This window comes from Hippoglossus stenolepis, chromosome 10 (genome assembly GCF_022539355.2).
Source record: "Hippoglossus stenolepis isolate QCI-W04-F060 chromosome 10, HSTE1.2, whole genome shotgun sequence".
In the NCBI taxonomy this organism is placed as follows: Eukaryota; Metazoa; Chordata; class Actinopteri; order Pleuronectiformes; family Pleuronectidae; genus Hippoglossus; species Hippoglossus stenolepis.
This window is the reverse complement of record NC_061492.1, coordinates 6912153-6927309: the sequence shown is the minus strand read 5'-3', so window position 1 is coordinate 6927309 and position 15157 is coordinate 6912153. Positions and strand designations below refer to the sequence as shown.

The window sequence follows — 15157 nt, the reverse complement described above, 5'->3', positions numbered from 1 at the left end:
TTCATGTGATGTCCACATGTTCTCACTCAGCGTCACCTCTTCCTCTCAGTTTCATAAAGACAGGTGCACTCAAAAGTCCACCACAGTGATACAGACTCATTAGGTGCTCGTACAAAAACCTCCTGCACCGTGAACAACAGTCTGTCCACTGAAGAGTCACTTTGTTCTGGTTAAACTACACAATTTACACTTAATATTTATATTGAGCTAATGTGGCTTGAAATTTCATCAAGATTTAATAATAAAAAATATATATTTGTTAACATTTTTGTTACTTCTGAACATTGAGAGACAAAAAGTTGATTTAACTTTGTCATGAATTAATATTTCGAAAAATACTTTGACATCATTTGAAAGATGTAAAACAAACAGGATGCTTCAAAAGAATTAAAAAAATGTTTTGAAAATTCTATTGTACATCTACTCACTCTGTAATTCAAGGGGAATGAAATACACATATTTGCATCAATGAAAGTGACACAATTTGAATCCAGATGCTGACGACCCTCAATTCTGCTTCTTCATATTTAGTGTAAATCCAAACAGCAACGCTCCTGAGTTTGTGTCCCACGTCACCTTCAGTCCGCTCAGAGCAGAGGAATCATTTCCATAGAGAGGAGGCTTTGCATCGTCAGCTGATCCTCCACTGAACTGAGAAGCTTTATAGTCCTGTGACTCCAACTCTGCAGGACTCAGACCCGTCAGTCGACCACAACCACCATGACTCTCATCACCCTCCTCATCTGGACGCTGGCCTGCTGCAGCTTCACAGGTTCAGTCACTCAGCAACATTTCAGACGTGATGCGCTGCCTGTTCTCTCTCTTCACCTCCGCTGATTAATGTATGATTTGTGTTTGTGTGCAGGATGCAGCGGCCAGGTGACTGTGACTCAGCCTCCAGTCGTGACATTTACTCCAGGATCCACTGTCACGCTGACCTGTAAATCCAACCCCAGTGTTTATAACAATGATCGTATGTCCTGGTACCAGCAGAAACCTGGACAGGCTCCCAAGCTTCTTATATACTATGCATCAACTCTATATTCAGGAACTCCCTCTCGATTCAGTGGCAGTGGAAGCAGCTCTGACTTCTCTTTGACCATCAGTGGAGTTCAGAGTGAAGATGCAGCAGTTTACTACTGTCAGAGTTATCATAGCGGTGGAGTGTCCACACAGTGATTTAGAGCCGTACAAAAACCTCCCTCAGTTTGACTGAAGTGAAACTGGTCTGCTGCAGCTGCACAGAGAATAACTGGTCCAGTGAACACAACACAAGTCTTCAAGCAGAGCGACAATGAAGCTAAACACAACTGAAACAAAGTCACAGTTTTAAATGTTCAGAAATCTCCAAACAAAGCCCCATGCAACCAACTTTGTCATTTTAGATTTTTAGTTGATGACTACAACGTCTAAATGTGTGTGTAAGATGAGCCTGAGGTTATTACTTCACTATCATTTACGTGGATGCACAGGTCTGCACTTTTTAAATTTTGACTATATAATATTTGTTTGAAGATTGTAATGATGTGGTTCATGTGTTTCTTTGTAGGGGGGTGTTTGGGTCAATGTAGGCTCCCCAGGTCCTTTTTGCCTGAGGCCCCTAAAGTCCCTTGAAACGCCCCTGGAGTCCCACAAATGAGTTTTCATGGTGATTCTCTGGCGGAGCAGTGAACGCTGCGTTGACCGGCCGAGTTGCACGTGTTGTAAACGGAGCTGTATCGTAAAAAACCTGCCTCAACTAGTTGCTCTACAGAATGAGTTCTAACAGAAAACTACAATAAACACAGAGAATATATACGATGTATTATAAAACACATTGAGCTCATACAACCAGCACATCCTGCAAGTTTAAAACCAGAATAATCTGACAATTGTGGTTATTTATCAATTTCATTTGATGACTAAATGTTGCCAGATATTTATTTATCGACTTTAAATGTCATTTAGATTCTGTTACACTTCATCAAATAGTGATATGATGATTATTATAATCACACATTCAACAGTGTATTACCATTAAGCACTCACACATCAGAACATGGATGGAACAGAATATCTAATTAACTCTTATGCTAAATGTGTAATTTCCCTTTAATTTCTCAGGTTTCATTATAAACTTTTACTTCTGTCACTTATTGACAATAATAAGAATTATGAGGAAAGTCCTACAAACTACTAACGTGATACTTTTGTGATTTTCATCATTTTGTTCAATGTTCAACTCAAAAGTCAGAAACATGGTTTTCATGCAGATCCACACGAGAGAAATTACTGTCTAAGTAGAAGTAAAACACAGATTTACATTAATATCTTTTGCCGCAGAAAAAATAAAACAGAAGCAGATGTTGGTGATGATACATTTTATTTTAGTAAAGTAAAAAATAGAAATGTGAAAAACAAATTGAGAACATGAAATATTTATTCTTGTTTCAAAAGTAGCACAATACAGCATTGGACTGTCATAATGAGTTGAAGAAAAGACATGAAGACATGCAGAGCTGCAGTAGAACACATGTAAATCACACGGACCCACAGTAGAGCACAATGACTCCATCCGGTCGTCTCTCTACTCCGAGCAGCGGTCAGGGTCCAGGGTTTGAGCGACAGGGCTCTGTCCGGTCAGACTGGCCTCACAGCTCACTGAGCCCGCCTTCCTCCACTGATCTGCAAGGAGGCTCATGGTGCTGCTCCAGCTGTAGTGGCCGCCCCTCCCCAGGACCCCCGGGCTGTGAGACACCCCTGAGGAGCTGCTGCTGCCCCCCACCTTCCAGCCCAGGCTCCAGGCTGAGGGGAAGCCCCCGCTGGCCAGACACACCACAGTGGCACTGCCCTGCTGCAGCTCTTCACTGGAGGGGGGGAGGACGGTCAGGGTGGGCCGCACCACACCCACTGGAGGAGAGAGAGGGGAGAAAAGACAAAGGGATGAGGATGAAGGAAAATGACATACAGGTGATTTCTTGTATGTTATGAAATGAAACAGAAGAACTTCTACTGTTGAACATCATTCACTCAGTGTCAGACCATCAGCCGCAGGGTTCAAGTGTCAATGTGGCTGAGAAGGTTCACTGATAATGATTATTGATGATTATTGAGGACGTCTTCACGTCTGTTTCTCAACGTGTGACAGTGAATAACTCGTCCCTGAGATGATTTTCTTCTGTTTAAACTCACAGAGCTGAAACACTGGTGTGAAAACAGTTCAAACCTTTGTCGTCTGTTTCTTTCACTTCCTTTTCACCACATGAAGCGTGAACACAAAGCTGAGCTGCATCTACTGATAAAATCCTGTTTGTGTTCAACATCTGATTTTTGTGCCAAAATATGTTTGATCTATTCAAACTAAACATTTTTAAACAGTTTATGATTTAGTTTGAAGCTTGAGCAAATTCAACTTTAAAATGTTCTAAACATGTGAATAAAAATCATAATTGTACATGAAAATAGATGAAACATTTGTTTTAGTATGTTTCTATAAATGTATTAATCTACATAAACTGATTACGATCAATAAATATTGATCTGCATTTCTTTTTCTCAGGATATGAGATTACCTTAGATTGATAAAAATACAACAAAATTGTCAGCCAGTCAATCTCTGAACTTGATCAAGTTCTTGTTCATCATTTGATAAAAGTTATAAAAGCACAAAGTAAAAATCTCTGGTACTTACAGTCAATGTCGAGTTTGGTTCCTCCACCGAAAGTGCACCACAGTGATACAGACTCATTAGGTGCTCGTACAAAAACCTCCTGCACCGTGAACAACAGTCTGTCCACTGAAGAGTCACTTTGTTCTGGTTAAACTACACAATTTACACTTAATATTTATATTGAGCTAATGTGGCTTGAAATTTCATCAAGATTTAATAATAAAAAAATATGTATTTGTTAACATTTTTGTTACTTCTGAACATTGAGAGACAAAAAGTTGATTTAACTTTGTCATGAATTAATATTTCGAAAAATTGTTTGACATCATTTGAAAGATGTAAAATAAACGGGATGCTTCAAAAGAATTAAAACAAATGTTTTGAAAATTCTATTGTACGTCTACTCACTCTGTAATTCAAGGAATGAAATACACATATTTGCATCAATGAAAGTGACACAATTTGAATCCAGATGCTGACGAATTCTGCTTCTTCATATTTAGTAAATCCAAAACAGCAACGCTCCTGAGTTTGTGTCCCACGTCACCTTCAGTCCGCTCAGAGCAGAGGAATCATTTCCATAGAGAGGAGGCTTTGCATCGTCAGCTGATCCTCCACTGAACTGAGAAGCTTTATAGTCCTGTGACTCCAACTCTGCAGGACTCAGACCCGTCAGTCGACCACAACCACCATGACTCTCATCACCCTCCTCATCTGGACGCTGGCCTGCTGCAGCTTCACAGGTTCAGTCACTCAGCAACATTTCAGACGTGATGCGCTGCCTGTTCTCTCTCTTCACCTCAGCTCAGTTAATTAATGTATGATTTGTGTTTGTGTGCAGGATGCAGCGGCCAGATGACTGTGACTCAGCCTCCAGTCGTGACATTTACTCCAGGATCCACTGTCACGCTGACCTGTAAAACCAACCCCAGTGTTACAGGTAATTATTTGTCCTGGTACCAGCAGAAACCTGGACAGGCTCCCAAGCTTCTTATATACTATGCATCAACTCTACATTCAGGAACTCCCTCTCGATTCAGTGGCAGTGGCTCTGGTTCTAGCTTCACCTTAACCATCAGCGGTGTTCAGGCTGAAGATGTTGGAGATTATTACTGTCTCGGTTATCATAGCAGTGGAGTGTCCACACAGTGATTTAGAGCCGTACAAAAACCTCCCTCAGTTTGACTGAAGTGAAACTGGTCTGCTGCAGCTGCACAGAGAATAACTGGTCCAGTGAACACAACACAAGTCTTCAAGCAGAGCGGCAATGAAGCTAAACACAACTGAAACAAACTCACAGTTTTAAATGTTCAGAAATCTCCAAACAAAGCCCCATGCAACCAACTTTGTCATTTTAGATTTTGAGTTGAAGACTAGAACGTCTAAATGTGTGTGTAAGATGAGCCTGAGGTTATTACTTCACTATCATTTACGTGGATGCACAGGTTTGCACTTTTAAATTTTGATTTTATAATATTTGTTTGAAGATTGTAGTGATGTGGTTCATGTATTTCTTTTAGGGGGTGTTTCGTTGATGTAGGCTCCCCAGGTCCTCTTTGCCTGAGGCCCCTAAAGTCCCTTGAAACGCCCTTGAGTCCCACAAATGAGTTTTCATGGTGATTCTTCGCGGAGCAGTGAACGCTGCGCTGACCGGCCGAGTTGCACGTGTTGTAAACGGAGCTGTATCGTAAAAAACCTGCCTCAACTAGTTGCTCTACAGAATGAGTTCTAACAGAAAACTACAATAAACACAGAGAATATATACGATGTATTATAAAACACATTGAGCTCATACAACCAGCACATCCTGCAAGTTTAAAACCAGAATAATCAGACAATTGTGGTTATTTATCAATTTCATTTGATGACTAAATGTTGCCAGATATTTATTTATCGACTTTAATTGTCATTTAGATTCTGTTACACTTCATCAAATAGTGATATGATGATTATTATAATCACACATTCAAAAGTGTATTACCATTAAGCACTCACACATCAGAACATGGATGGAACAGAATATCTAATTAACTCTTATGCTAAATGTGTAATTTCCCTTTAATTTCTCAGGTTTCATAATAAACTTTTACTTCTGTCACTTATTGACAATAATATGAATTATGAGGAAAGTCCTACAAACTACTAATGTGATACTTTTGTGATTTTCATCATTTTGTTCAATGATCAACTCAGAAGTCAGAAACATGGTTTTCATGCAGATCCACACGAGAGAAATTACTGTCTAAGTAGAAGTAAAACACAGATTTACATTAATATCTTTTGCCGCAGAAAAAATAAAACAGAAGCAGATGTTGGTGATGATATATTTTATTTTAGTGAAGTAAAAAATAGAAATGTGAAAAACAAATTGAGAACATGAAATATTTATTCTTGTTTCAAAAGTAGCACAATACAGCATTGGACTGTCATAATGAGTTGAAGAAAAGACATGAAGACATGCAGAGCTGCAGTAGAACACATGTAAATCACACGGACCCACAGTAGAGCACAATGACTCCATCCGGTCGTCTCTCTACTCCGAGCAGCGGTCAGGGTCCAGGGTTTGAGCGACAGGGCTCTGTCCGGTCAGACTGGCCTCACAGCTCACTGAGCCCGCCTTCCTCCACTGATCTGCAGGGAGGCTCATGGTGCTGCTCCAGCTGTAGTGGCCGCCCCTCCCCAGGACCCCCGGGCTGTGAGACACCCCTGAGGAGCTGCTGCTGCCCCCCACCTTCCAGCCCAGGCTCCAGGCTGAGGGGAAGCCCCCGCTGGCCAGACACACCACAGTGGCACTGCCCTGCTGCAGCTCTTCACTGGAGGGGGGGAGGACGGTCAGGGTGGGCCGCACCACCCCCACTGTAGGAGAGAGAGGAGAAATTTATAAATTTCATTTGATGACTAATTGTTGCCAGATATTTATTTATCGACTTTAAATGTCATTTAGATTATGTTACACTTCATCAAATAGTGATATGATGATTATTATAATGACACATTCAAAAGTGTATTACCATTAAGCAGGGTTAGGGTTAGCATTAAAGGAACCACCTAAACTGGTTTAAATCATATTTTTCAGATCGATTTCGTGCAAATTAATGATGAGTCATCTGCGCGCATCAAAGTTAACCACGGTGTTACACAGGGCTCTGTGCTCGCCCAATTTTATTCTCATTATATATGCTTCCACTAGGAAACATTATCAGGACACACTCGGCAAATTTTCACTGCTATGCGGATGACAGCCAGTTATACTTGTCAATAAAACCTGAACAATGTAATCAATTAACTAAACTCCAAGCATGTCTCAAGGACATAAAACCTGGATGACCCACAATTTTCTCTTATTAAACTCAGATAAAACAGAGGGTCTAATACTTGGCCCTAAACACCTTAGAGATACATTATCTAATGATATAGCTGCGCTGGACGACATTGCCTTTGCTTCCAATGAAACAGTCAGGAACTTGGGAGTGATCTTCGATCCTGATTTGTCCTTTAATTCACACTTAAAGGGGACATAGCATGCAAATTCCACTTTGTTAGTGCTTCTACAGGTTAATGAGGGTATCTGGCATGTCTACCAACCCAAAAACTCTGGGAAAAAACACTCTCGCGTTTGTTATAGTTCCTCTAAGTCAGAAACGTCATGCTTGAGCGACTCGATTGCGCTTCCTGGGTATTGTGTCGTAACAATACACTGGAAGTCTCCTACATGGTCTTGGCCCACCCCCGTCCCGTCCCGTCCCCCACACTCGTTACTTCCGGGTTTACACCGGAGGCTGCGAGGCAGCGCAGCGCCTTCCCAAGCACGCAGCCGGGCTGTTCACAGGGACGAGCATTTCTCCGCTGGTCAGCCCGCGATTCACTCACATGTGGCATTTGTGTGGATCGTTGGGACCGGAGGCTGCAGCAGCTGCTCGGGAGCGACCGCCGCTTCCCCGTGCGTGAGCTGGAATTTGTGTCAGCGCCACACAGCAGCAGTGTGGAGGACTTCCGCAGTGTTCAGCGCTACTGTAACCCCGAACCCCGACATTCAACGGGTACAACAACAAGCGGAGAAAGCAGAATCGCGGGCTGACCTTATATGTACAGTCTATGGGGCTGACCAGCGGAGAAATGCTTTCCCGTGTGAACAGCCAGGCGGCTGCGCGGCGAGCAGGCGCTGCGCTGCCTCTGGCGGTCTTCCACACTGCCAGCTGTGTGGAAGACTTCCGCAGTGTTCAGCTCTACTGTACGCCGGGTTACAGTAGTTCCGCCGGGTTACAGTAGTTCCGCCGGGTTACAGTAGTTCCGCCGGGTTACAGTAGTTCCGCCGGGGTACAGTAGTTCCGCCGGGTTACAGTAGTTACGCCGGGTACAGTAGTTACGCCGGGTACACCGGGCGAGCGCCGCTGCGAGGCAGCGCAGCGCCGTTCTCCAGCGCGAGCCGCCTGGCTGTTCACACGGGACGAGCATTTCTCCGCTGGTCAGCCCCATAGACTGTACATATAAGGTCAGCCCGCGATTCTGCTTTCTCCGCTTGTTGTTGTACCCGTTGAATGTCGGGGTTCGGGGTAAATGATGGTCTTCATAGCCCCCCACCTCTCTTTCTCTCTCTGTCTGTCTGCTTGTGTGCTTGTAGTGGATGGGCAGAGGGGGACATTTAATTATGTGATTGGGAAAATTAAAACTCCAGGACAACAAGGGGAATACAAAGTATGGGATGCATATTTGATAATTTATATCATATAAAATATGTAATTTATATCGTTTAAAATCATGGGGGGAGAGGGGGGAGGGGGGAGCTGGCTCATTAGCATTTAAAGGAACAGGCAGTCAAAACAGGTCGCTCTGTGGAGGGCTGTTTTATACAGGGTAAAAGGCTGTTTTATATGATCCTTGTGGTATTTTGACCAAAGTATGTTACAGACATTTCATTAAGACCCCAAGGAACCATATCAACTTGTGGTAAAATGGGCATGCTATGTCCCCTTTAAAACAAATTTCTAGGACCGCCTTTTTCCACTTGCGTAATATCTCAAAAATCAGACATGTCCTTTCTCAAAAAGATGCAGAAAAACTAGTCCACGCTTTTGTTACATCCAGACTTGATTATTGTAATTCCTTATTATCAGGCTCCAGCAGTAAGTCGTTAAAGACTCTGCAGCTTGTCCAAAATGCAGCAGCACGTGTCCTGACAAGAACAAAGAAAAGAGACCACATTTCTCCAGTATTAGCTTCGCTACACTGGCTTCCGGTTAAATCTAGAACAGAATTTAAAATTCTCCTCCTCACCTTCAAGGCCCTTCATAATATGGCACCATTATACCTCAAAGAGCTGATAGTACCTTATCAACCCACTAGAGCACTGCGCTCCCAGAATTCAGGCTTACTTGTCGTCCCTAAAGTCTCTAAAAGTAGAGTAGGAGCCAGAGCTTTCAGCTATCAAGCCCCTCTCCTATGGAATCATCTCCCACTTTCAGTTCGGGAGGCAGACACCATCTGTACGTTTAAGAGTAGGCTTAAAACCTTCCTTTTGATAAAGCTTATAGTTAGAGCCGGTCCAGGCTTGTCTTAGACCTGCTCTTAGTTATGCTGCTATAGGTCTAGAAGGTCGGGGACACATGACACTCGGAGCTTCTCTTTCCAGCTTCTCCTTCCTCTTCTCAATCGTTATCACATCAAAGTAATTCATATCCCATCAATACATGTTACTGACTTGACTTCTTCCCCGGAGTCCCTTTGCCGTATCGGCTGCAGATCCAGGGCCGCGGCTGTGGCCACATCGTGGATTATGATCTGTGGATCGCGTATCAGAGATCGTAATGGTGGATCCAGTATGGTGGATCCAGTATCGTGCTGGCTGATCGTGATAATAATGGCGGATCCTTTATCGTGTTGGCATCTGATAATGGTGGTGGACCACGTTCGAGGTGGCAGCTGATGATGGATCCTAATGGCGGCAGTGGACAATGACTGTGGACTATAGTGGCATCCGATCTTGATGGTGGATCATGATCGTGGTGGCAGCTGACCATAGACTATGATTGCAGCAGGACTGCTTGATATATAGTATTTCTCCTCAGATACTGGACCGTTACTGACAATAATCTGTCAATTCATTGACCTTCAGTTATGCTTCAAAATGTTTACCCTTATCAATGCTGCTAAAACCTTTATCTTGATGATGTTCTCCTTTACACTTGACATCTATTGCACTTCTGTCCGTCCTGGGAGAGGGATCCCTCACATGTGGCTCTCTCTGAGGTTTCTACCTTCTTTTTACCCTGTTAAAAGGGTTTTTAGTAGTTTTTCCTTACTCTTGTTGAGGGTTAAGGGCAGAGGATGTCACACTCTGTTAAAGCCTTATGAGACAAACTGTGATTTGTGAATATGGGCTATACAAATAAAATTTGATTGATTGATTGATTGATTTATAAATATATTAATAATATATTATATTATATATATAGCTATTATATGATAAATATATTCCTTAGACAGTCAATAGACTGTATTTACATCTATATTGACCTTATATATCATTATATAGTAATCAGACTGTCTATACCTTCATATAGACAGTCTATCTAACTAAGGTCTCTTTAGGCCTCATGATGCATTTTGCAGCTCTTTTTATTCACATGGTTTTATCTTTATTAGCAGATGCAGTTTGCTCAGTTTTAATGGAATTGACATGTTCAACTTAATTTTTTCACAGAGTATTCGAATGAGCCTGATACTCATGAACTTCACTGTCACATTTAGTCTGATTGATACTCAGAGTATTCTCAGAGGGTGAGAATACTTAAATAAAACAGAGGCCTGGGGTCACTGAGGTCAGATGACACGTACTTACTTCTTTCCCTGATATCAGAGCTGCATGAAATGACTGATGTACATGGTGATGAAAAGGTTGAACAAGGACAGAAACTTGACAGACAACTCCGTGTTAGCCCCCACCCAGACTGCTATGAACCTGGGTGTGACACTCGACAGTCAACTCTCCCTTACGGCCAACATTACTGCAACAACACGTTCCTGTAGATACATGCTGCACAACATCAGGAGAACACGTCCCCTTCTCACTCAGAAGGCGGCGCAGGTTCTGGTCCAGGCTCTGGTCATCTCACCCCTAGACTATAGCAACTCCCTCCTGGCAGGTCTACCTGCTAGTGCCATCCGACCTCTGCAGCTCATCCAGAATGCAGCAGCTCGACTGGTCTTTAACATAAATTCAACTCACTACTCCTCCTCCGCTCCCTTCACTGGTTACCAGTGGCTGCCCGCATCCGTTTCAAAACATTAGTACTTGCGTACCGTGCTGCGAACGGATCGGGTCCAGTCTACATCCAGGACATGGTCAAACGTTACACCCCAGCCCGTTCACTCCGCTCTGCATCTGCCAATCGGCTTGTTGCTCCCTCACTGCGAGCTAAACACTCAACAAAATCACGACTGTTTGCTGTCCTGGCTCCTAAATGGTGGAACGAGCTCCCCATGACATCAGGACAGAAAGTCTACACATCTTCCACCGCAAACTAAAAACACACCTCTTCCGACTATACCTTCAATAAAAGTTTAAACTAACACATTAGCAGCACTTAAATGGCACTTAATTATAGCACTTTGTAGTTTGACTTTCTTGAAGAAATTCTACTTTCTTGATTCTTGTTGTTCTGGGTTTGTACCCTCATGGTTGAATGCACTTATTGTAAGTCGCTTTGGATAAAAGCGTCAGCTAAATGAAATGTAATGTAAAACAAAATCAGCCTCACGCCATGATGGAGTTATTGATGATGGTGAACTGCCAGCAGGGTCAGTGTGCATCTATAGACATGAAGGATATTTCTGAGGGAGAGGTACTCCCAGAGCAGCTTCCCACAAGCTTCAGTGTTCAGTCGCAGTTGGATTTAGTTAAGAAACAAAATCACGTAGTCAGATTTTGATACATTTCTTGATTTGGGGATGAAATAGTCCATTAACAACAATCACATTCAAGGTTTTTTTCTGGTAAGAAGCCTTGAAGACAAACTCTCCCATGTGTGCAGACCAGAACTTTTCAAAGTCAGACACCAGAGTGTCCACCTGAAGAAAGTCACTTTTTTTGGTAAACACAATTTACATAATATTTATATTGAGCTACTGTGTGAAATTTCAACAGAATAAAATAAAATTAAAAAGAATTATGCATTTTATTACATCTAAGCATTGAGACAAAGATTGATTTAACTTTATTATGAATTAATAATTTGAAAAATAGTTTGACATCATTTGAAACATGGAAATAAACAGGATGTTTCAAAATAATTAAAACAAAATATTTAGAAACTTCTATTGTCACGTCTACTCACTCTGTAATTCAGGGAATGAAATACACATATTTGCATCAATGAAGCGACACAATTTGAATCCAGATGCTGGCGACCCTCAATTCTGCTTCTTCATGTTGAAATTGTAAATCGAAACAGCAGCGGCTCCTGGGTTTGTGTCCCGTCCACCTTCAATCCGCTCCAGAGCAGAGGAATCATTTCCATAGAGAGGGCTTTGCATCGTCAGCTGATCCCTCCCACTGAACTGAGAAGCTTTATAGTCCTGTGACTCCAACTCTGCAGGACTCAGACCCGTCAGTCGACCACAACCACCATGACTCTCATCCCTCCTCATCTGGACTGGCCTGCTGCAGCTTCACCAGGTTCAGTCACTCAGCAACATTTCAAGGCGTGATCGCTGCCTGTTCTCTCTCTTCACCTCCAGCCAGTTAATGTATGATTTGTGTTTGTGTGCAGGGATGCAGCGGCCAGGTGACTGTGTGACTCAGCCTCCAGTCGTGACATTTTACTCCAGGATCCACTGTCACACTGACCTGTAAATCCAACCCCAGTGTTTATAGTAAGTAGTAATGGTGTTCGTATGTCCTGGTACCAGCAGGAAACCTGGACAGGCTCCCCAACTAACCTGTACTTAGCATCAACTCTATATTCAGAGACTCCTCTCGATTCAGTGGCAGTAGAGCAGCTCTGGCTTCTCTTTGACCATCAGTGGAGTTCAGGTGAGATACATGAAGTTTACTGTCAGAGCTTCCATGTAGTAAGAGGAGCATATGTGTTCACACAGTGATTTAGAGCCGTACAAAGCCTCAGTCAGTCTGACTGAAGTGAAACTAGTCTCACTCTAGCTGCTGAGAATAACTGGTCAGTAGACACAACACAGAAGTCTTTAAGCAGAGCGACAATGAAGCTAAACACAACTGAAACAAACTCACAGTTTTATATGAAACAGAAATCTCCCAAACAAAGCCCATGCAACCAACTTTGTCAAATTTAGATTTTTAGTTAGAAGACTAGACGTCTAAATGTGTGTAAGATGAGCCAGAGGTGGTGGAGGGGTTGAACTTAAACTTATTACTTCACTATCATTTACGTGGATGCAGGTCTGCTTTTTAATTTTGATGATAGTCATTTGTTTGAAGGTGTAATGATGTAGTTCATGTGTTTCTTTGTAGGGGTGTTTATCAATGCCAAACACCCAGGTCCTTGCCTGAGGCCCCTAAAGTCCCTTAGAGAACGCCCCTGGAGTCCCACCAGTAGGTTTTCATGGTGATTCTCTGGGCGGAGCAGTGAGCCGCTCGTTGACGGCCGAGTTACACGTGTTATGGCGGGCTGTATACGTAAAACCTGCCTCAACTAGTTGCTCTACAGAATGGTTAACAGAAAACTACAATAAACACAGAGAATATATACGATGTATTATAAAACACATTGAAGCTCATACAACAGCACATCCTGAGAGTTTAAAACCAAGAATAATCAGAAAATTGTGGTTATTTATCAATTTCATTTGATGACAAATTTTTGCCAGATATTCATTTATTGACTTTAAACGTCATTTTAGATTCTGTTACACTTCATCAAATAGTGATATGATGATTATAATCACATTCATGAGTGTATTACCATTAAGCACTCACACATCAGAACATGGATGGAACAGAATATCTAATTAACTCTTATGCTAAATGTGTAATTTCCTTTAATTTCTCAGGTTCATTATAAACTTTTAGCCCCATCACTTATTGACAATAATATGAATTATGAGGAAAGTCCTACAAACTACTAATGTGATACTTTTGTAGTTTTTTCATCATTTTTTATTTCAATGTTCAACTCAGAAGTCAGAAACATGGTTTTCATGCAGATCCACACAAGAGAAATTACTGTCTAAGTAAGTAAACACAGATTTACATTCCATATATTTTACTTAGAAAAAATAAAACAGAAGCAGATGTTAGTGATGATACATTTATTTTAGTAAAGTAAAAAATAGAAATGTGAAAAACAAATTGAGAACATGAAATATTTATTCTTGTTTCAAAAGTAGCACAATACAGCATTGGACTGTCATATTGAGTTGAAGAAAGAGACATGAAGACATGCAGAGCTGCAGTAGAACACATGTAAATCACACGGACCCACAGTAGAGCTGTGGCTCCATCCGGTGCTTCTCTCTACTCAGGCAGGCGGTCAGGGTCAGGGTTTGTGACAAGAGGCTCTGTCCGGTCAGACTGGCCTCACAGCTCCCACTAGGCCCGCCTTCCTCCACTGCTCTGCAGGAGGCTCATGGTGCTGCTCGGCTGGCAGGAAGTGGCCCCCCCTCCCAGGACCCCGGGCTGTGAGACACCCCTGAGGAGCTGCACCGCCACACACACACTTCCAGCCCCGGCTCCAGGCTGAGGGAAGCCGCTGGCCAGACACACCACAGTAGCACTGCCCTGCTGCAGCTCTTCACTGGAGGGGGAGGGCGGTCAGGAGTGAGCCGCACCACACCCCACTGGAGGAGAGAGGAGAAAGACAAAGGATGAGGATGAAGGAAATGGCGTACGGGTGATTTCTTATGCGTTATAGGTAAACAAAGAAGAACTTCTACTGTTGAACATCATTCACTCAGTGTCAGACCATCCAGCCACCGAGTTCCAAATGTCAATGTGGCTGAGAAAGGACACTGATAATGATTATTGATAAGTGTGAGGGCGTCTTCCGTCTGTTTCTCAACGTGTGACAGTGAATAACTGCGTCCCTGAGATTGATTTTCTTCCTGTTTAAACTCACAGAGCTGAAACACTGGTGTAGAAACAGAAGTTTCAAACCTTTACAACCAAGTCTGTTTTCTTTCACTTCCTTTTCACCACATGAAGCGTAGAAGACACAAAGCTGAGCTGCATCTACTGATAAAATCCTGTTTGTATTTCAACATCAGATTTTTGTGCCAAAATATGTTTGATCAATTCAAACTTAACATTTTAAACGAAGTTTATGATTTAGTTTGAAACTTAAAGGCAAATTCCTATTTAAAACGTTTTAAACATGTGAATAAAAATCATCATTAATACATGAAAATAGATGAAACATTTGTTTTAGTATGTTTCTATAAATGTATTAATCTACATAAACTGATTACGATCAATAAATATTGATCTGCATTTTCTTTTCTCAGGATGAGTTACCTTAGATTGATAAAATTCAACCAAAA

General features: G+C 42.2%; 3 gene segments (V, D, J or C); 2 read left to right on the top strand and 1 right to left on the bottom strand.

Annotated features, from left to right (window-relative positions):
• The first annotated feature begins 568 nt into the window (after positions 1-568).
• LOC124852602 lies at positions 569-1194 on the top strand. The segment is given in 2 exon segments: positions 569-772; positions 866-1194. Coding segments are annotated over 2 exon segments (366 nt in total).
• Positions 1195-2345: 1151 nt separating this feature from the next.
• On the bottom strand, positions 2346-3797 carry LOC118103911 (the record flags this gene model as incomplete). The annotated part of the segment is given in 2 exon segments: positions 2346-2889; positions 3671-3797. Coding segments are annotated over 2 exon segments (450 nt in total), but the record flags the coding sequence as incomplete, so codon positions are not given.
• A 369-nt stretch (positions 3798-4166) lies between these two features.
• Positions 4167-4944, top strand: LOC124852603. The segment is given in 2 exon segments: positions 4167-4392; positions 4491-4944. Coding segments are annotated over 2 exon segments (363 nt in total).
• Positions 4945-15157: the final 10213 nt, after the last annotated feature.